A 22,582-nucleotide genomic window follows, 5' to 3' on the forward strand; every position below is an offset into this window, starting at 1 on the left:
ATAAATTCTTTTAATGTATTTCACATATCAGTGGTTCTGTTTAAATCTCAAAACATAATAATTTTTCATTTCATGCATTTACATTTCCATTTTATATCATCTGCTTCCAGGCAGGTTTTGAAGATCTCCAGAGAAGGAGACTCCACAACCTCTCTGGGCAGCCTGTTCCAGGGCTCTGTCACCCCCACAGGAAAGAAGTTCTTCCTCATATGGAGGTGGAACTTCCTGTGTTTCCCATGTACCCATTGCCCCTTGTCTTGCCAGTGGCCACCACCAGGAAGAGTTTGGCCGCATCCTCCCTACATTCTCCCCTCAGGTACTCGTACATGTTGATCGGCTCTCCTCTCAGTCCTCTCTTCTCTAGGCTAAACAGTCTTTCCTCATAAGATAGATGCTCCAGTCCCTTAATCATCTTTGTCACCCTATGCTGGACCCTCCATGTCCCTCTTGTACTGGGAAGCCCAGAACTGCACACAATACTCCAGGTGCAGCCTCACCAGAGCTCAGCAGAGGGGCAGGATCCCCTTCCTCGACCTGCTGGCAACGCTCCTCCTCATGCAGACCAGGATCCCCTTGGCCTTCTTGGCCACGAGGGCACATTGCGGCCTCATGGTTAACTTCTTGTCAACCAGGACTCCCAAATCCCTCTCTGCGGAGCTGCTTTCCAGCAGGTCAACCCCAAATCTGTCCTAGTGCCTGTGGTTATTCCTCCCCAGGTGCAGGACCCCCCTGTCCTGCTGAACCTCATGAGGTTCCTCTCTACCCAACTCTCCAACCTGTCTAGGTCCCTCTGAATGGCAGCACAGCCCTCTGGAGTGTCGGCCACCCGGTTTTTGGCTTGTGGAGGTGACTCTGTGGCTACCATGGACCAGCACAGGAAGGTCTCTCCAGGCATCGTCCAGCGTTACTGAACCTGCACCATCGCTTGGGGGATTGCCTATGGTTGGGATTTTTGCTTTGCCCTCCACAACCACAGCCAGGCCAACGACCACCAGGGTGATGGCCAGGGCGTCAATGGCTACTAAGGCAATGGCCACCAAGTTGGTGGTCACCAGGGTTGTGGCCACCAGAGCGGTGATGTGGCTGATGGGCACCACAGCCGTAGTTCTCCTCCGGTTCGTCCCATCCGTGCTCACGCCACCAAGAGAGAGAAGCACAGAGGGTGCAGGGGGGTGCTTAGGACTTAATTGTTTGGATTTATTGGACAAATTATTCCACAAATTCCTTGACTAAACCGTGAAAACAGCGCATTGCGTGCGCAGGGAAACGCTCCCCTGCAGGGAGGCCGCCCCAAACGCCCCGAGCTCCCCATGCGGGCACGGGGCAGCGGGGGCCGAGCAGCGGCCATGGCGGCGCGGGGCGGCCCCATCCCTTCCCCTGCCCTCCCGCGGCGCGCGCGCGCGCGGCATCTTGGCCCCGCGCGCTCGCCGTAGCCGCCGCCGGGCGCGGGGCGGCGGCCGTTGCGCGCCGCCGTTGCCGCCCGCGGGCCGGGCCGGGCCGGGAGCGGCCGGGAGCTCCGCGCCGCGGGGCCCGCGCCGCCGCCATGGCGCAGAGCGGCCCCAGCGTGACGCTCTCCCTCACGCTGCCCATCACCTGCCACATCTGCCTGGGCAAGGTAACGGCGCCGCCTCTGCCCGCCGCCTTTCCCCGAGGCGGCCTCGTGTCCCCCCGCTCCACCGGCGGCGGCTGCTCGGAGAGGCCCTGCCCGGCTCTGCCGCGTTACAAAGCGCTCCGAGCGGGACGGGGGGAACTAAGGCGGGGGGAGGGGGGCGATCCCGGCCGCGGGACGGGCGAGATCCGGGGCGGGGGGCGGCGGAAGGGAGAGGTGATTCCCTTATTCCCTTCCCCGGAGGATCCCCTTGGGAGGGCGGATATCCAGGAAGAGCGACAAGTCCTGAGGGGGAACCCGGTCCCCGGGGAAGGGCTCAGGCCCCTTTGTGTGTCTGTGTGTGGGAGGGGGAGATAATCCCGCCTTGTAGTAATGCGGGACAACGCGCCTCTCCGGTGCCCAGAAGGGGTGATCCCATCCCCAGCTGTATCCAAGGATCTCCATGGACCCTGCCTCGGACTACGTCCGGATCCCCGATTCCAGAGGCAGGGGAATGGGGTGATCCCAGCCCTGGGAGAGCTGGTGGCGAAGCCTGTTGCCATCTCTGCCACAGTGGGGACTTTGTGCTGAGCTGGGGCCATAGCTCTCCCTTACCCCCCAGCAAAAATAAAGTGTTGGGGGTATCGCCCTCAGGGCAGCGGTTTTGAGGGGGATTGTTTTATTCCTGCCTTTGTCTGTAGGAATTTAACCATTTTAAAAACTCGAGTGAGTTTGTGACTGAGCCCTGTATCACAGAGGATGAGCGAAACGGTTTGTAAATGAAAGTCGTGCAACTAAGGGGATTTAAAAAAATCACTGAACAATGTGCCAGCGATTTGGAGGAAAAGCCTCATTTCCCTCTTTCTCGTCCAAGAGGGTTTCGGTGCTTTTCCTCCTCTGGAGGGGAGGCTGTCACCGGTCCATTCTTCTCTAGCAGCCCACAAAACTAGTAGCTGTCACTAGTTGCTTCTAACATTCTTTTTCTTTCTCCATTTCTGTTCTTTCTCATTTCCTTGTGCCCCCAACCAAAGCAAACCTCTTTAAACACATCAGAAATTACAAAGAAATACAAATAACCCTTATATTCACTCTCTGGCATTTACTCTCCTGGTTCTTTCTAGTTCACCTGGCCTGTGCTCTGAGATCTTTGCTGCTTGTTTGATAAAATGACAAAGGGATCAATGTGTTGGAGGTGCAAAATAGGTGCAGCACAGGTGGTAAAAGCAGGCGGACATCTCCTCTTCCCCACGTGCCTCAGCAGCCTCGTGGCTTCATCAGCCATGGTCAGGCCTTTCTTGGCTTTTCTGTGGAAACAAAATAAAGTGTCCCAGCTGTGGCCCTGTTTTCTCTCCTTTTCTGGTTTGTATGAATGGAGAAGAGCACAGATTAACTGTCTCTATTATTCAGGGTAGATTTCATTTGAAAAGGAGAAGATTAAAACAAACTGGTAACTTATTGCCAATTAAATCTTCTCCCAGTAATTTCCAGTAATCTAAGCACTCAATGACCTTGTTATGAATTCATTCATAGATTGCTGTGAAGCCTCATTTCATGTCACTGTCTCCTACTTGTGAAATCGATCAGGTTTGTACTGGAGTTTGTACCGGAAGAGTTTTCCCCACTCTTCTTTCTTGGCATCTTGCAGTGAACTAATACGTTCACGTTACACATGAATCTTGTGGTGACATCTGTAATCGGTTCAGTGAATGCTTTCCTTCCCAAAAGTCTGAAATTATTTCAATTTTGGCAAAATTTGGCTGCTCATGCTGACTTTTTTTCTTTTTTTCTTATGAGTCTTTTTCTGCAGCTTATTACTTCATTGACAGACTTTAGAAAAAGCTTTTCTGTTTTCAAGAGTTAGACTAGAGGAAGAAAAACTTTGTCTTGTTTAATATTGCAGTTTTTGTCCTGTTTTCCAGGAGAAAGCAGAAAGTGGAATGGAGAGTTAACCTATTCTAGTACTTGTAGCACAGGCTTCCCACTTAGTGTATGTTCTACCCTACAATGAGAAAATACATCTTCATATATGTTTGCAAAATGTGCAAAGGGTTTGATGCAAAATAATGAAATATGTTAGTTAAATTTTCTGTGCATAGTTTGTGAGACAGTAAAAAAAAAAAAAAAAACATAGCCGATAAAGACTCCTTCAGTAATGTCATCCACTCCTTGTATTTAACGGAGCAGAAATCTTGGGAGTGTGAAAAACATTGTTATCCATTTTCTCGGTATATTTGTAAAGTCTATTTGCCAAATGAGTAAATAAGCATTTATACCGAGTTAAATTGCTCAACTACATTTTATGTTTATAATCTGAATGCTGTTTTAGTGTAGCCTTCTTAGTTTTATTTGTAGCTGAGCGCATCATTATCCAAACACTTGGAACTCCAAAAAACTTGCCACTGTTTCAGGCCTCTCTTTTCTGTCTGTATCTACCAGGATTGTTCAGTCTGGAATGACAGAGGGTCTCTTCTCTTGGGCCTAGTGATCACAGCTTGCAAGGGCTTGGACACACAATTTTGTGTGTGTTGTGGAATCCCTCCCATGTGAATGCCATAGGCATTCACACAGTACTATTAGATGTCTTCTGCATATATGCCTGCTGCTTAAAGGTCTACAACTGCCCTCAAAGCAGCATAGGTGTGTGCAGGATTTGAGGCTTCAGTGCATGCCAGCAGCGTGGTAACGTCATCAGTGTTTGCATTTTGAGTGGGAAGAAATCAGAAGTTCCTGAAAGTCGCCCACCTCCTCGAGCCTTGCCTGAGAAGCTGAAGTCTGCTTTGCCTCTGTGGTTGCCTGAGGAACTGAAACTGCACTGTAATACAGTAGAATTTGCTGGTTTTTGGTCCCGAGTAGGCAGTGTTACCTGCCCATCATGAGCTTGTGGCAGCTGGCAGACTTCTTGGAGAAAAGTTGCAGCCCAGCCTTTGCGTTCAGTGACAAGAGCTTTACCTGCAGCTTCTGCTATTGTTGCCTCCTTTGCTTTGTGTGGATTGTGAGCTACCGAAAGCAGTCACGCACCGCAGCACTGCGGTGAGCCTTGTGAAGGTGTCTAAATCACAAGCACTGTACCCTAGAGAGCAATAAACGTGACTTACTACTTTGCTAGAGATATGGAATAATTATTCACTTGCAGGAAGTGCGTTTGCATGGCAGGATTGGGGGAGCTGAGGGTCTTTCGCTCCCGTGGGAGGAGACCTGCACTCCTGAAATGTCTTTCACTGTTTAGACTTTATTATTTTCTTTTGCTTTATATGCAATCAAAGCTATGTAGCTTTTCTCTGACTCCTCCTGAGTAAGGAAGAAGCTGGTCCAGAGAAAAAGTTTTCTTTTTTTTTTGTTTGTCTTTTTTTTTTCCTTTTAGTGATGATGAAAAAGCTGGAAGAGCTTGGCTTTGCTTTTTTTTTTTAAAGTAAGTGACAGAGATATATTTTTGATGCTTGAAACTGTAATATTTGAACTCTTCAAGAGTTTGTGGTGAACACTTGTATTAATCATAAAAAAAACTCCTTAATTAGAGGTGAGAGTCTGCAGACACTTTGAGAAATCACTTACTCTTTTCCTATTCACACCTTTAGGAACTTAGTTTCTGTTTGTGTATATGCAAACCCTTAGGCTCCTAAGATTGTCATAATGGATTTTTTTATAATGTGAATCCTGTAATGTGACAGAGGCACAGAAAGTAAATTGGGGAAGAGCCTGACAGATCTGGGCCTTGAATCAGATCCATATGTATTTATGTGATAAAATGCTTGGGTTTTCTTTGTTTAGCTTGGGCAATGCTGATGCTGTAGGTATGATTGCTACAGGACACATCCAGTCTGTTTTCCAAAGTGGTTATTAGCTGTCCTTTCCAGTTGCTTGCTTTTTCCCTGACAACATTTCATCTTTCTTTGTAGCTTGACTACCTTTCTAAAAGTAGAGGGAGGAAGATCTTGAGGGTGATAGGGCTTTTTGAAAGTTATAGGAGTTCTCTTGAATTTGGGTTTTAAGTGCTTCATAAAAGCAATGCAATAGAATATAAAGTAATAGATACCACTGCTTGTATGTCTCAAAATAGACCTTTAGAACGAAGATAGTGGTGGAGGAATCAAGCAATTATTTTTAAGAAGATATTAATGGTAAGTCTTGAGAGACTTGAGAGTGCCTATTACTGTAAGCCATAACACATGCTTCAGCAAGGCATAGATATGGGGGAAGCTTTTTTTTTCATTCTTCTGTTTTCTTTTTTGGTGCTTCTGTGCTTCGTCGCTTTCAAACAGGATTTATAGTTAAGTGACAAGAGAGAATAATGCATTATCATTAATATTTTCTAAATGTTTGTTTACACTGCTGGTCTGGAATGGAGGGAAGCTTATGGAAAGGATCTGCATCTGATTGGAATATTTAAGCTTTCGGTTGCCCCATTCTTAGGTAATGACTTATTTAGCAGTAATGCATATTTAGCAGAAGGGTTGAATTAGTAATTACTGGTTCATATTTCTGCTCTATGGATTTGGCCCTTATCCTTTTTAAGGTTGATTTTCATGCAGCTGATTACATTTGGGCTAAATGTAATCCGAAATCCTGTCTGTTTCAGTGATGCCTCTTCCAAGACAAAGTGTTGGCTGTTGCCAGAGGCAATCCCCCGTTCGGGAGGAGAACACTTTTGGAAATCGGTTCCTACGTGGCATCCCCCTGCTTAGGGAGACAAGTGGGTTTCGCTGGAGCGGCTGGCTGCAGTCGTAGGGGTAATGCAGTGACGGGGGTACCCAGCACGCTGTGTACCGAGGAGCTCTTGGAACCAAAGCCTTTAGGCTTGCAAAGATGGTTGAGGTTTGGTGACACCACTAATGGGGAAGCTTGGAACTGCTGAGTCAGGAGATCACTTCTCGTGCAGCAGAACAACAAGGTATTTTTCCTGTTTATGACCAGACTTAGAATCATATCATTATGGTTGGAAAAGACCTTCAAGATCATCAAGTGCAACTATACACATGAGGAGTAAGTGTATGGTATTGGAGTAGTATATATTGGAGTAGTATGTTTTCCTATTTCATTACCTGTAAAAAGTATAAGGTACTCATAGTGTCTCTCTGTTTGCTTGCTCTTTTTCTTAACGCTACAAGGTGCGTCACCCAGTCATCTGTGTCAACAACCATGTCTTCTGTTCCATTTGTATTGATGTGTGGCTGAAGAACAATAATCAGTGTCCAGCTTGCAGGATTCCTATCACACCTGAAAATCCCTGCAAGGAAATTATAGGTAAGGACAACTTTCAGCTTTGAACTTTGGAGCTCAGAGATGTCCAGGTTCGTGTGCATTTTTTACCAGTGTTAAGGAAGAAATGACTTTACACCTTTCTAGGAGTGTACAAAACTACAAGGTAAAACTTCCAAGGATGTTGCTTATATTCATGGTTTGATTATTCACAGGCAGCAAGTACCCAGCAGCCCTGATGATTGCTCTTTTAGATCTTGATGGATAATTCGTTTAACTGGAAGAAAGGTGCATCTCACTTCAGATACTCTACCTATGTATTGCAACCTTTTGACCTAAGAGGGCATTATTTAGCTGGGAAATAAAATACTTCGAAGCAGAATTTGGAGTGAGCCTATAGTCTTCTTTTCTCTTGTTTTCCCTCACCTTTTTTTGTTGTTGTTGTTTGTTTGTTTGTTTGTTTGTTTGTTTCCCCAAAATACAGTTAAGTACTGTCTACCTTAATTTGAGGTAGAAATATCAGCCTTGATATCTGGTCCTGTCAAGGGAAAATAAATCTAAACAATTTTACATTACAAATTTGCGTAATTTTGTGCTAAATTAATGTAAAAGTGTTTTTTTTCTACCCACTCACCTTCTTTGAATAGTAGTATATTCAATAAAATAAGATTCTATCAACAAAAGTACAAGTTAGAATTTTCAAATTTTGAGAGGATTTTGACACCTAAACATCATTAAGAGATACTCCTTGTCAACTCCTCTAAAAATGAAAGGAATTTATATTCTGCCATGGTAATTTGGTCCACTGTTCAGCTGTTTGTGTGTCTGTGTGCGTGTATAATAGTATGAAAAACATTCTAAGATGGGTAAGTAACATTGAAATGACTTTAAAGGAAACAATATTACTGAGTTTTTATCCTGTGTTGCTTTAGGAGGAACAAGTGAAAGTGATCCTGTGTTTAGTCCAACAGTCAGGAAACACCTGCGTAAAACCAGACTTGAATTACTCCACAAAGAGTATGAGGTGGGTATGTGAGAACTGTTGTGACCTTTCATGTGAACTACAACGAAAGTTAATAGGTCCAGGAGGTCTCTTCGCTCTCAGGGTTCTAGTGTTGCTTTTATTTTGTATTATTAATAATAATATATTTTGAGCCAAGCTTGATACTGAACCTACATGCAACTCAGCTGCATTAAAATGGCATCTTCAGGTTGAGGTTAGGAGAGAGGACTTGCTGTTAGTTGACGTGATCCCAATGAAGTCAGCAGTGAAACTCTCTCTAACTCACAGGTAACCAAGTATAGCCAGTATATCCTGAGTAGCATGGAAATTTCACCCCTAGTTGAGATGAGAGGGTCCTCTTTTTACACACACACACACACACACACACACACACAGACACACATATTTTAGTTTAGTTTTACAAATACAGACATCTTTTGATGTATTCCATGTTACTCAGCAAGGCTACATTTTTGAAGGGTATTGCCCACTAGAGTCTACTATCATAGATTAATTTTTAATTGTTGGTGCTTTATTGTCTTCTGAAAATGACTGAATGCTTGGCCGCTCTCCAACTGAAAAATATTCTCTTAGGAAGAAAGGAGAGGTTGTCAATAAGGTACATGCTTGATTCCTCTTCTCAGCTGTTGTTTCCTTAGCAGCAGCTGTATGAAGACATCCTGTGTTTCTCCAGGACACTTGTCTCATAGCAAGGGGAATGAGAGAAAGGAAACTGTTTTCTTAACAGTGAGGGTGACAGAGCCCTGGAACAGGCTGCGCAGAGAGATTGTGGGGTCTCCTCTGGAGATCTTCCAAACTTGCCTGGATGCCACCCTGTGCCACGTGCTCTAGGTGTCCCTGCTGGAGCAGGGGGGTTGGACTAGGTGATCTTTGGAGGTCCCTTCCAACCTTAAGGATTCTATGATTCTATGAAATGGACCCTATGTATATCCCTACCATTATGGAAGTTAGGGTTGTCTTTTATGCTAGGTGTACCTACAATGCGATTTCTTTTATGGAGGGATCAGGAGAAGAAAGTTTTGTATATTTCTAGTAAGTGACCTTCAAATTCTATGGCTAGGGATAAGATAACATAAATCTCTTCAAAAAGAAAAACCTTCCTGTTTTAAAATGATTGTTCTCGTGTTGGGCGAAAAAAAAAAAAAAAGTAGTATGATTAATGTAAATATGCCCTGGATTTATGTTAATATCATTATGTGGCTTGCTTGGGCAGTCTGAGCTTGAACAACTCAAGTATAAGCATGGCAGACAGGAAAAAAAGTCTTTTCACCTTTAAACAGGGTGTTTTTGAATTCCGTGCTTCTGTTTGGCTCCCAATTGATGCAGTTAAGAGCCTTGTTCGTTGGTCTTCAAGAATTTTTACCTTGGACTTGTTTGCATTGGTGCAGCTGTTACCGTTGAGCAAGCTCTTCCAGGCAGTCCTGCATCCACTTGTAATGTAGGCACTTTCAGCATCTGAGCATAAGATGTTTCAGGGTATTTCTTGCATATCATACCCAATTAACAGCAAATGAATTAGCAGAGGACCCCCTTAAGAGCACATTTTATGCAGGAGATCATCTCAGAGAGCGCCCTAGTAAGTTGAGCCTTGTTGCTGAATACTCTAGAGTTTGTGGTCTGCCAGCCAGTTTGCTCAGGATCCTGCGTGCAGGCGGGGGATTCCCTTCGCTAAAGCCTGCGCCGTGTTTCAGCATGTGTGTTGATAAAATCCTGCCTGAAGCAGAGCACGTAAGCACACGGAGCCTTGTGTAAGTAAAGGCAGGCATTTGGGTTTGCCGGAGAGATGGTGCTTCTAAAGTGCTGTGGGAACTTGCCAGTATTGTTTAATTAATCTGACTTGTTATCTTAATTCCTGTGATATTTTAATTTTTGGTGCCTTCAGGATGAAATAGAATCCCTGCAAAAAGAAGTGGAAGATCTGAGGGGTAAAAACCTTGGTTTACAGACACAACTAAAGTCTCTTCTGGATCCTACAATGTCATCCTTATCTTGCCAAAGTGAGGAAACTAGCCAGTCAACAGATGAAACAAGTACCACTGGCCCAGAAACCCTGGAGGAATGGAGCAAAAAGCTGAAAGCTGCCAATGATATATGTGAAAAAGTGATAGATAATGTGGAAAAGTTGAAGGAGGTAATAAATGTGTTTCTTCAGTTGTGCTGTAGCTGTTTCATATTGGTTAAACAGGGATGAGAGTTAGCGTGGCCTCTTGCTGTTTCATAGATCCAGAAAGTAGGGCAAAAATTGAATTCCAGTGACTGTCGATGTATCACAGTATTTCCATACAGCATTACCAAATGTCACCTGTTACTGCTTGTTCTGGCGAGTCTTGTATGTGACTCTTCTTCAACTCCTCTGTCACTCTGTGGCTTGATAATTGGATTATGGTAGCACATGTCTCCAGTATTGATGACCAGATTTCTAAGGCTTGCAATAATCTATATAATATATCTATTTTACAGCATTAAGTGGCCAAACATAGTACGATTGGCTGAGGCAGATTTTGCACTATTGCCCTCTCTGCTAGCCGATATTTTCGGTGCAATTTGCTGAGACAGAGTAACTTGCCCCTTTGACCTAAAATAGACAAGCTTCAGCATTTTATGACCAAAAGATCCTTTACTGGAAACCTGCAGCTTTTTATACACCTTAACTGTCTTATAAAGCAAAACTCCAGACTGCAGAAGGAGGGGTGCAGGAGATGAAGAATCACATGAAAATACAACTAAATAAAAATACCTTGCAAAAATCTACCTACAGGCACCAGAAGAATGGCCTCGAACATTGAATGAGAACAAAATGTCAAGGCGAATTTGAAGGGCAAGTGGGAGAAAATTGGACCTGCATTCACTCAAAATTCTATCATTATTTCCTCTGTTAGCAATCTTGGATTGCCTCCTGCAAAAGCTTTATGCATTTAGGATGCACTAGCTGAAAGCTTTATGTATTTAAGGTACCCTAGCTGAAAGATTTATGTGTTCAGGGTACCCTCGCTTTCTTCTATTTCAACTTCTCCCACAGATTCACGGGGCTCTGCCACTCTGTTGTCATTAATGAGATGCCTCTAGTTTTGCCTCTGTGTAGTCTGAAACAGATTCTGGACTTGATTGGACCCCGCTTGATAAACAGGAAAAATAAGTTGAAGAAGCAAACATTTTTAATAAATAGGTTACACTCAGACTTCAACTTTAAAAGTCAGGATGCCCTGTAAGAGCATCCCAGGAGCTTCAGAGTCACATGCAGTTGAAATAAGTAGATTCCTGTCTGCTTGGCTAGGCTGTTTTTTGGGGGTGTTTGGTTTTTTTTGGTAGGTGCCTTTTTTTCCTATATTAAACCGTAGTGCCTCTGTTTTGTGGTGATTGGGGTTCCTAACTTTTTCCCTGGATCAGTAAAATAATAATATAGCCCAGGGTTGTTCTGTTTTTTTCCTCAGCGTAACTTGAGCCTTAGCAAAGCAGGGGTTTTATGTTTATGGAGTCTTTGGGTTTGGTTAAGGATTAGATCCAAATAAAGATTTAGATGGGCTTTAGGGACCAAGTCCAAAACTGTGATCCCAGCACTCTCTTCCCATGTGTTTCTTGCTCGGCAGCTGCCCAGTTCTGGAAGTACCTGAAGTCACTTGGCTCTTCTTAACCTTCTTTCGCTTGCGCGCGTGCACTGAACAGCCCTAGTCGGAAAAGTGTGGCAGCCCTTTCCTCTTGCAATCTGATGTGCAACTAGAAACCTTCTTCTCCTTAAAATACCTGACCTGAGAACTTAGAGCATCCATCACTCTTCCCTGTGAGAGAGGGTCCCTCAGAAAATGTGGATGCAGCCACTTTCTTTTTAAAACCAGGCTGGGTGAAGAGCTGGTGGCCACCTTACATCTTTAATATCCGTGGGAAAAGATTCCCAAAGTAAACGTTGTGACTTTGAATTGGGTCAAAGCAAATGTAAAGCAGTGATACAAGCTTAATAATACAGCGAGGGAATTCCCTCACTCATACTCGCTCACTCAGGGTTACCTGGAAGCACCAATGTACCTGTTGTACCACGGCTGGGGATCCCTTTCAGCGTACTGGCTTAGAGGTTAGAGCACTTGCTGAGCAGGAGGCTGGTCCAGTTCTGCGTCACCAGGTAAAAACTCCGTGACAATGAGACTTCAAAACCCTGGGCTCATTCCCTCACTCCCATCTCAGTGAGGTTACGAGCCTTGGATCATTGGTGCTGTTTTCAGCGCATGGGGACGGAGCAGACTCTGAAGTGCAAGGAATGTTTTCTCCTTGTTAGGCTGATGGCATTCGTGGCTCTCAAACACGGCGGCAGGAAAAGTTCCCTTGCTATAAAGTATCTTGTTAACAAGTGTGTTCCCTGAACTGAGAAGAAGGAATTGACCTCAATTCAAGGAGTCAGAAGGGTGGTGAATCAGGAGTCTTAATCATAACATCATGGAAGAAAGTGAAGGAAGACTGTAAACAGCTTGTCATAATGGATTTGCATCCATACAATAACTATGCTTTAAAAGTAACAAACCAAAAGGGAAGAAAAAAAAGTAATCTTCCTCTAATTTGGGGTGGGGGAAGCTGTTCGACATAGTTTTGCTGATACCTGCACATTGTAATGTTAATGTACTTAAAGTATTTAGTCATGTGGAAAAAAAAAACATGGAATTGCCATTAGTACATCCCCTTAATGACTTTCTGTGCTAACTAACGTGACTGTGTTTATTTCCCTAGATAGGACACTTGCAGTGTATTTTGGGAATATAAATAAAAAATGTCTGTTCGCTAGTCAGTTTTGCAAGCCATTTCCCATGGTAATTTTTTAAGTGGTGTCCCTGTCTGAGGGCTGTTTCCTGCCTTCACATTTCTAGTTCTGTCTCTTTAAAAAGCAGAAACAGCTTGTCTTATAAATATTAGAAGTCATTTCTGTTTTACTGTATACTTATTTTTTTTTTTTTGCTTTTTTTCCTTAGGCAAATAAGAAACTGAGCATGGAAAACAATAGCCTTTTAAGAGAGAATTTGCGACTAAAAGCTGAAGTTGATAGTAGATCACCCCAAAAGTATGTAAATATTTTAAAAGCTGCCATATTTTATTTATAGACTGTTTAACTGTTGTAGGACTCTAACCTAAAATTGTGAGTTGTGTACGTGGTTGTATATGTGTCTCCAAGGTAGACTTTGGTATTTATACTCTCAGATTTGTGATAAATACAACTTAAAGAATAGCAGCAAGTCTTCAGCAAAGGAATATACATTGACTGCAAATGATGTTGTCCTTGTATTATCTAGGCTGTACTAAAGGGCTGCATTTATTGATTGAATTCTGCAATTAACTTTCTTTTGTTCTAGAAGGATTTCTTTTAAAGTGGGTACGCTTTTATCAAAGTAGAAGGCTTGTGAGAGAGTACAGAATTTCTGGCTCCTTCTGTTTGGTCCGTTTTCTTTTTCCTTCTTCTCCCTTTAGCATTTATTCTGTGGAATTAATTCTCAATTCAAGGACAGTCCCTGATAACTTTCTGTCGGTCAAGGTTTGAAGAATCAGGATTCTGTAGCATGAGGACATCACTCTGACAAGTGATGTCTGTTATTAATTTTCTCTCTTAAGCAGTTCAAGCAACAGTGATAGTGACCTTCAAAATGAGCAGTTCTGTCATATTGATTACACTTGTGTGCTAAGGTATCATTTATTCGGGATATCTCATGAGAATTTCTCCAGTTTGTGATCCTTACATGATCTTATTTTAGATTTGCATCCTTTGCTCTCGCTGCCTTTCTGCAAGCATAGTCTTCGTGACTCCAGCCAAACTACTCCTGGTTGAGATCTTAGAAAGCTCAGGGCAGTGTTAGCATAAGGTTTATACAGGGCTTTTCTGAGGTGGAGAGGATGACTTTGGTGAGGTGGCTTTTGGGTGTGTGTAGTGTGAGAGGAGAGCTCTCCAGATTTTGTTCTTGCTCGCAAGCCAGTCATTTGAACATGAAATCGGTCTTTATGGAGCACATACTCGCCAGTCTACTCAGCATTCCAAACCACAGGAAGGGACATATATGATCCCTGTGTTACAATGTACAAAGGTGCATTCTGACTGGATGTCCCCAGCACTGCTTAAGGTCTTGGTCATCTAACTGGAGACTAGAAGAGACTAGATCATCTAACTTGATTCTGCTTTACTGAGGTGAAGTAAGGTTCCAGTGGAGAGAATTTCACAATGTCTTCTAACTGGTTCACATTTTACTTCCCAGTTGCCAGAAAAAAAAAAAAATGTTGGGAAGGGAGGGGATTTCAGACTTCGTAATTTCCTCGTCGTCTGCCCATGTAGCCTAGAAGAGTAGCAGATTGCTGTCCTCCTTAGAAATCCCAAATGTTATTGGAAACTGGACAGTGGCAAGGCCTGTTTTGTAACCCAGAGGCCGACTGGATTGGCCCTTCCATATCTGTACTTTTTTTTCCCCCTATTTCCAAAATGTTTTTTTCTCTCATCTCCAAAACAAATAGTCACATCTTGCCTACCTGTTGGGAATAGACTCTCACTCATGTTAACTCCAGAGCTGTGGCTGGGTGTTGTTTGGAGGACATGAGCTGAATTGGGCTTAAAGTGGTTCAGGAACAGTTCTAACACTTTAGCTTTCAGAAAGTTGCCTGTCTACACCGTTTCAGCCAACTTCAGCATCAGTCCTGCTCTGAATTCACTGCTGTGTTTGCAGGTGCTCCAGGAATGCAAGTATATGCAAGAAAAAACTTGTGCCTATCAGATATATTAAGACTCCTTTAGACTCCTTAGCTTCTTCTGGTTTCTGTGGCAGACTTTGATAACTAATATTTTAAAGGTCTTTTGAGTAGGTTTCACACACTACACAGTGACTGCAATGATTCTCATTCTTTATCTTGCTTGTGAAACCCAGAGCTGAGGACATTAACATCACTGTAATCAATCTTTCTATGCAGCTAAACCGCAACTAACTGCTCATACAGTTCTTTTTGTTGCACTTCATTCACATTGCTCTGAGCACGAATGTCAGGAGAAGCTGCTGGGCAGCTTTCTAGTGGCACTGAGACTTCCTACTGAACACCACAGTGCTCCTGCTTCGGTGTCCTGCAGTCCTCAGCAAACTGCAAACTGCTGGCTGTGGAATCGCGCTTAACCCCGGCCTGTGTAACTAATACTGGAGTCAATTCAACTGTTTCTGAACAGATTTGTCAGGATTCACGGTCCCATTAGCCCAGGTTGTGGTTCATTTCCTACATAGTGACACTGCCACTAAATGTTGCCACCGAGGATTTCACTAGGTTCTGCTTTATAGCACCAGAAACACTGAGAACAGTCCCTTTGTAGCACAGATTTAACCCCTGACTTACTTCACAGGAAAAATATAATTAGCCTTCTTTGAAGGTAAATGAAAAACTTTCCTTTTATCATGGTCTTGGGTTGTTGTTTTTTCTTTGCTTGTATCCATTAAAACCTGCTGGAAAATGTCAGAAATGTCAATAAAATTGACATTGCATCAGTGTCAGGGTTTTTTATTTGTTTTTATATACATTTTTTAATGGACAACCCTAATTCATCAGGTTTTTTTTTTTTCATGAAAGGTGTTTTTTGAGAGAAAAGTTTCTTAGAGACGGTTTCTCTTTGTCTTAGATCAAAACACAGATGTGAAGGCCACAATACTAAGCCCTCTTTCAGTTGGGTTATATGTCTGAAAAGCAAAAAGAAATTAGTTTCTGCTTTGATTCTCACCAGAAACCTGAATGAGTCTGCCAGTTCTCAGGCAAAGCAGAAGGATTTTTTGCCAGATAGCACGAAAACTCCAGAAACTCAAGTTTTGCAGGATCATGAAGGCCTATTACATCCAGCTCTACTTAAAATAGAGAACTGTTAGGTTCATTGGCAGAGCACAATGAATCTAAAAGCATTTTTGGCAAAGGAATATTTGCTTTTTACCTGAAGGAAAATAGCTAGTAAGTCTGTCTACTCCAGGGTATAGTGTATTTTATGAATGGTTAGATTCAAATGAGCTTGAAACAGACTTCTAAGCTTCTTAGGAGGCCTGTCCCTTAATATTTAATTTCTTCTGCCAGTTAAAATCCCAGTCTGAAAAACTATCTATGACATGCAGAAAAATGTTGCATTATCTCTTAGGGTTTGGGGTTTGGTTTTTACTTTTTTTTTTCTTTTCATTCCCTCTTTCTCCATTTTTGCAATTTATACATTTCTTTGATTCATGACTGCAGTTACCTCCACACCGAAATCCTGTTGACTTTTTAGGTCAGTGTGTATGACATTCACTTTTTATACCTCAATCCAATATTTCCATTCATGCCACCCCTTGTTTCATTCAATCTATATTTCACAGAGTTTCATGGAGCCTGCAAATGAGATTGTGGTGACACATGTCCAGAAGGAAGGAAGCCTTCCCTCTTCCTAGAGGGAAAACTGGTCTCTCCTCCATCTCCCAGCAAGATTGCAGTCCCAAGGGAGGGTTATATTTGAAGACCAGCTGCAGTGGTCTTAGGAAAAATAACTGCTGCCTCCTCCAGCCTTAGTTTCTTTTGCAGGTTGTCTCACTTACACGAGCAAGAGCCACAGTTTGTTCCCTGGTTGGGATTATCAGGTGATTAGAATTGGAGAATGATCTTTCCATGGAATGTCAGCCTGCCCAGTGTCCTGTATATGGTTATACAGGAAAAGTCTGTTTGCTGCCACTGCTTGATGTACACAAAAAATAAATATTTATGTGAGGTTTTGTGGCTTTACGCTAAATCCATATGGAGCTGAGGGCTTCACTGGGCAGACCTGCTATGGCAGTGATCTCTGAAAATAAAGCCTTAAAGCTGAAATAGCAGAAGAGACAGAAGAAGGGAAGAAAAAACTATGGAAGCTGGATCTGCTGTTGGTCAAAGGCTGCCACACTTGAACCCAAGCTCCCACAACTCCCTCTGAGCATCACTATGAGGGAGGAGTCGTGGAGTAATGTGAAAAGGAATTAGTCAAACCATACAGCTATATCATTTGTTCTTCTTTGGTGCTAGATGAGAGCTGATTGCTGAATTTGTGGTTTCTTCTGTCGAGTTGGAACATCGTTGGGGCAAGGAGAAGGACTCTAGCTGAAGAAAGGGCCTGACCCGTGAAGTTCAGTTGCCTGATGAGGGGCACCCAGTGTCCCCATATGGTGTCTAATACATCTGCCCAGGGCTGGCAGCTGTGGTACAGTTCCTGTATGAGCCCTGTGTCCTTCTGGAGTGATAGCTGGAGGCCAGGAGGCAACTAAACACCTGGAACCATTTCCATAAGTCACTAGGTGCCTTATAGCGAATAAGTGCTTATTTTATATGATCAATTTTATTTGTCTCACTTAACTCTTAAGATAATTGTATCATTTCTTACCTGCTTTTTTAAGCAGGATAGATGTTGATTCTCTAATCCTGTGTGGTTAGCTTTGTTAGGAAGGCTCCTGAGTCTGCCTGTTCTAAGAAGAAGGCCCTCCTGCTTGGCCCTTGTCACGCTCCAGTGGCTCCTTCAATATTTTACACCAAAATCCAAATTCCTTTCATTGAAGGAGATAGTAGGTGTTGCTGTATGTGAGGATGGTCATTTCATTGTAACGCCCTTCAGCTGCAGATACCCTGCAAAATCCTTGGATTCCCTGGTTCTGCTCCTTCCTGCCTTTGAGTAGGGGTGGGAGGAGGCCGTGTACAACTTTCCTTCCCTCCCTCTTGCTCACAACCAGAAGTGGAGGAGCCACGGCCGTGAAATTAGAAAACTTGCTGCCAACAGCGTGAGTAAATGAAAGAGGGGCCATCTGCATTGTTGTTATTGCTGGGGGAAAGGGATTTCCCTCTTCTCCTGGTAGGATTCCAGTGCAACCAGCATCTCGGAGCAAGCAGGCTGGGGCTCCTGCACCTCAGATCTGGTCACTGGTGTCCAACCTGCTCAGGGGTCATGATTCTCCTTCCTCGCCTGTTCCCAATAGGAAGCCCAGAGCAATTTCCTGTTGCTTTGTGGTCAGGAGCTGAAGAAACAGAACAATTTGCTGGAAATCCAGACACGGTTTTGTGGCCGTTTTGCAGGTAGTAGTCACAGGCCACGGGGCCCACAGACCTCTCTGGTCTGAGTGTTGCAGTAGGAGCATCTTGAGTTGGAATGAGGGATGGAATTGGGGAAGTCGTAGGGAGAAGGGAGGGAAAATTTCCTCTGACTTTGAAGGGAGATAGAGGTAGACTAAGAAACAGGAGAGAAATGCGAGGCAGTCCTAGTGCTGAAGGAGTGGATACAAACCTGTGCTGTCACATGGATTTGCAAGGTGGAAAGTGGGGTTTAGCATAATCCCACCTAAGGACTTGTCATTCCTCTGTGATACAAACACCAGATGTGTCAGAGTTTTAGGTTGGCTGCAGTTTCCTTCCTAATAATACCAGAACTTTAATTGTTTTTTTTTTCTTTCCATAAATTGAAAGTCTCGGATGGAGCAGGGAATTCCCTCGTGCCCAGCTGTCAGTGGCAGGTTGGAATTAGTCAGGGCATGTAGCTGAAACCTTCACCTGCCCTCTGGGGAAGGTCACTCTTGAAAGCTGGAGGAGGATGGGGAAGATGAGGGCTGTATCTTTGCAGCTGAAAATGTGCTCAGGCTGGAAGCCACACAAACAGCACAACCTTTGCAAGCCACAAGCAGCATTTTTTGTTTCGGAGTTGAGGAAGAAATGAGCTTGTTGCAGATGTAAGGCTCAAAAAACAAGTAGCTCTGAAATCTGTGGAAATGCCACCCGTGTGGTGGTCAGGGAAAAGCTGTATGTCTAACGGGAGTGTAATTGAAATGGTCTACATAAGTATTTAAAACCACCACAAAGGACTCTTGCAATTTCAGAATTTCGTATTGGCATTTTGTAGTTGACAAGGTGACATTGGGTAAGAAATGTATTGTAAAACACTGCTGTAGTGTAGGAAAATGATTGAATGTAAATATTTCAAGATGTGGACCACTGTTCAAATGTTATCATAAATCTTTGCCATTGTTTTAGGGGATAATTCTTCATGCATATTTGAGTTGAATTGATAGAACCAGCCCCTGGAAGGGTAATCTGCTTGTTATTGCCTTACTACCTCTAATAGTTTAATTTGGGCTTTTCAGGTATTCGCCCCCACCTATACATTATATATGATGATTTTTTTTTTCTTTCATAAATAGCGGCGATGTGCAGTGCTGGTTCTTGTTTTCAAATTAGCACTATGTACAGCAGCAGTGTCCTTGGAAACGAGCTCAAAACACGCCTAGAGGATCCACCCTTTCCTGATTTGGTGTCTTCTTTCCCTTTGCAGGTTTGGTAGGTTTACGGTAGCCGCCCTTCAGTCCAAAGTGGAGCAGAGCGAGCGCGAAATGAACCGCCTGAAAAAGGCGCTGGAGAGAAGCGACAAGTACATCGAGGAGATGGAGTGTCAGCTGCTGCAGCTGAAAAGCGCCGGCGAAGGGACCCGGCCCGCGAGTGCCCTCGGCCAGGGAGCTCTTCCCACAGAGGCCAAGGAAGCGGAGAGCGTCGGGGAAGACTCGGGCCGCTTGGAAAGCCGGGTCGAGCGCCTGGAGGAGGCGGCCTTGGCTGCCAGGGAAGGTCCTGAAAGCCTCGAGCAGCTCGCGGGCGGGGGGACGTGTTCAAGCTCTTCCAGTCAAGATGGGTCCAACGGGTCACAGCCCCAGGGTGCTCCGCAGAAAGAGCTGTTTGCAGGCTGCCAGGGTGTTCTCCTAGATGAAGGCACTACCAATATGGATGCCTGCTTGGAAGGGCAGTGGAATAAAATAGAGGAATGTGCCCCGTTTAAGGATGAAGAACTTTATGAGCTTCCAGCGCCGTGCACCCCTTTCCTGTCTCTTAGTCGCCTGCAGTTGAACACTCCTGATGGGAAGGAAAACGCAAGGAAACCTTCGTCCTTTCTGAGAAAACTGAAATTTGAAGAGTTCTGTGACACCTCAGATGACGGCAGCAAAGATGCCCCGGAACACAGCACAAGCAGCTGTAACAGTGAGAAGAAGCTGAACTGTTTTACCACAGGAAAGTCGGGTTTTTGGGGGGCCTGCCCAGCAAGCTTTGCTGAGAACTTAGATTTTGATGAATCAGAAGAAAATACCGTAGCTAGTCAGTCAAATGAAACCCCAGCAAAGGCCAGCGATAAAACAAGTTCATGTTTACCCAAAAAGCTACATGCTCTCTGCTCTTCCGAGATGAACCGCACGAGAACCTCCAGCGAGGCCTCCATGGACGCTGCCTACCTCGATAAAATTTCCGAGTTGGATTCAATGATGTCCGAATCAGACAACAGCAAGAGCCCGTGCTACAATTTTAAGTCCTCGGAGCTTGATAATTCTTCAAAGTCAACGGAGTGCTCTAAGCTTCTGAATGAAACTGAGAAGAAAGTGGAAGAGATGGATGAGGAGCAGAGTATGAAGAGTCCAGAGGCAAGTGACCCACCGGGTGACAGAACTGGCTGGAAACCTACCATGTTTTCCATTCTCTCCCCATCGGACATGGATATGAACGAGCACTTCCCGCTGTTTGCAAGCCAGAACGTAGCGGCTGATGACATGAAACCTCCAAACTGCCTGTTTCAAAGGGAGTTTTCCCAGAGTTTACTCTTCAGCAACTCACAGAGGCTGTTTGAGGAACACAAGTTTGGTTCCTGCTTTTTAAAGACTGACCTGAACAATCAACTTAACGCGCCTTGGGTTTCTCCCTTCATTCCCGAAAGGAAAAATAAAAATACGAGCCAGTCAACCAAGAGGAAAATTCAGAGCGGCCTTTCTAGTGCCAGTCCCTCCAAAACTACCAAAAACTGATTCTGCTTGGAAATAAAACGTGACTCAGAATTGTCAACCTGCGAATGCTTAGGATTTCCCAAGTGAACTTCATTTTTAATGACTTCCATGCAACCTGGTCCTATCTTTTTTTGACCAAGTGAAAACTGAATGTTCCCTTTGCCCTGCTAAGCGCTTTCCTAGGGCAGAACCATTCCAGATTCTTTTCTTTGGCACGGCATTTTGTTTACTTGGATATATGGGGTTTTGGGGTAGGTAAACTGAGCTCACATCTGGAAGTTTAACAGCTTCCTTAAATAGGACAGATTTAAGTGCTCTTGTCACATCAGTCATTTATGTAGGGGAAGAACTTGTTTTAAAGGTTATGCTTCCCATTCCTGAAGGTTACATGTCCTGCGTGCCAGCCACGTGCTGCCTATACTGACGTTTCATGAAACTGCTATAAAACACTGTCAATTTTGCCATAAAACCTGTCTCCCAGAGAAAATGTTGCTGCTTAGACTGTTTCATAGCACTGTACTGTAAGGGAACTCTTGTTTGAAGTAGGTAGAAGGTAGCAGGCTCTTTCTCTTCGGGGTTCCAGCACTTGGGTTAGAAAATGTCTCTTCTTTAAGATTGCAAACATGGCTTGTATTTTGGGGAGCTAAGCACAATTTTTAATTTTGTTCCCCCAAGGCGTTCCTATGCCGAGCGTGTTCAGTTTGCCTGTATAGAGGGTAAAAATGGGTTTGTATGCTAATGACTTGTTTACCTAATGTGCACTGAACATTTTACATTAATACTGTACCATTTTACATTAATACTGCATGCTTTTTTATGTGAATTGAATAAAAGATGTTACAAGCACTGTAATCCTTGCTGTTGCCTCAAATATTGAATTAGCCCAAGAAGAATTGGGAAACTTCCTCTCTTTTTTTGGTAATTTTGAAAATAGCAAAGTTTTGTAAGATGTAAATGTGAATTTATTCACACACACACACAAAAAGTCAGATCTTCCTTTCTCCTCTTCGCTGGACATATTGCCCTTCTGGAGGGCAGCTGCTGGAACTGGCTTTTAGTGGCTCTCCTATAATGCACTGCATAGCTCAACTTAACGGGGTGGCCTGGTACAGGCAGGAGACCGAATTCAGCAGCAAGCAGAACTGGTGTCTTTGTGTTATTGTGCTTAAGGCTTTCTAAGGGCGTATTTAATTGTAAGGTACGGGTTTTCCTGTCCGTATAGGCCTTGATGGCATTTCTTATGAACAGGCATCCTTGATTCATCCGTAGGTGTGACATGGAAAAGCCATGCGCTGCCTCTCGGCGCCTCGCGGACAGGGGCCGATCTCTTGGAAAGCTGCCGTGGACTCGGCTCGTGCTTTGCAGGCACTTTGTGGTACGTGCACCCGTGTGTGCAATCTGCTGGGTCCGTTCTGCGCGGGGACTGCGGTGTTTTAAGAAACAGCTTTGCCAAAAATCCCACATCCATGCCACGAAAGCATGCACCCTTTCCTGGTAACAGGCTTTTTCCATATGGCTTCCAATATCCCATGTGGACTTTAGTCTTCACAGAAGTCTCATCATTCTCCTTTTGCTTTTTCAGAAATTAAGAAGCCGACTGAACTGTCTGCGCACGGGCTGCTACGTGATTTGTCTAATCTCTTCTAAGAAGCCCAAAGAAATGTGTTAACCTCAATCCAACTCCTTGGGAGGTAAGGAGAAGGGATGAGGGAGCCCCAGACTTCTCTCAAAAACTTTCTTAGAACATCCTTAACGTCGCAGAACAACCACAAAGATGAATCTGTGCTAAGTGCTGTGGTTGCAGGGGGGTTTCGCTGGGGTGGGCGATGCCCCTAGGGCTGCTCTGGGATGAATCTGCTTCACAAGTCACTTTTGTTGATGAGAGCAGGAATAAAACTGGTATCAAATGAGAATAAAGGAAGATTTTTTTAAAAAGTCACTTCTTAGTCTTTTTGACAGGAAACGCCGCCTACTAGTTTACCCTGCAATGCGAATATT

At 44.0% G+C, this 22,582-nt stretch overlaps 1 protein-coding gene across 1 annotated transcript; it reads left to right on the plus strand.

The window, feature by feature from the left end:
• Window positions 1–1,485: 1,485 nt before the first annotated feature.
• On the plus strand, window positions 1,486–21,436 carry OBI1 (ORC ubiquitin ligase 1). Its single transcript, XM_088540285.1, has 6 exons — window positions 1,486–1,615; window positions 6,694–6,829; window positions 7,717–7,808; window positions 9,691–9,939; window positions 12,761–12,849; window positions 19,099–21,436. Exons 1-6 carry the CDS (start codon window positions 1,544–1,546, stop codon window positions 20,603–20,605), a joined length of 2,145 nt encoding a protein of 714 aa, XP_088396411.1. The 5' UTR covers window positions 1,486–1,543; the 3' UTR covers window positions 20,606–21,436.
• Window positions 21,437–22,582: the final 1,146 nt, after the last annotated feature.

This window comes from Tinamus guttatus, unplaced genomic scaffold (assembly GCF_059628265.1).
Source record: "Tinamus guttatus ecotype Peru unplaced genomic scaffold, ASM5962826v1 Tinamus_guttatus_pri_ptg000058l, whole genome shotgun sequence".
Taxonomy (NCBI): domain Eukaryota; kingdom Metazoa; phylum Chordata; class Aves; order Tinamiformes; family Tinamidae; genus Tinamus; species Tinamus guttatus.

Bases quoted from the DNA above. Each gene is read 5' to 3' on its own strand.
- OBI1 (XM_088540285.1), top strand. From the start codon at position 1,544: ATGGCGCAGAGCGGCCCCAGCGTGACGCTCTCCCTCACGCTGCCCATC. The intron at 7,809-9,690 runs GTGGGTATGTGA...TGGTGCCTTCAG, and splicing joins TACTCCACAAAGAGTATGAG to GATGAAATAGAATCCCTGCA. The intron at 12,850-19,098 runs GTATGTAAATAT...TTCCCTTTGCAG, and splicing joins GATAGTAGATCACCCCAAAA to GTTTGGTAGGTTTACGGTAG.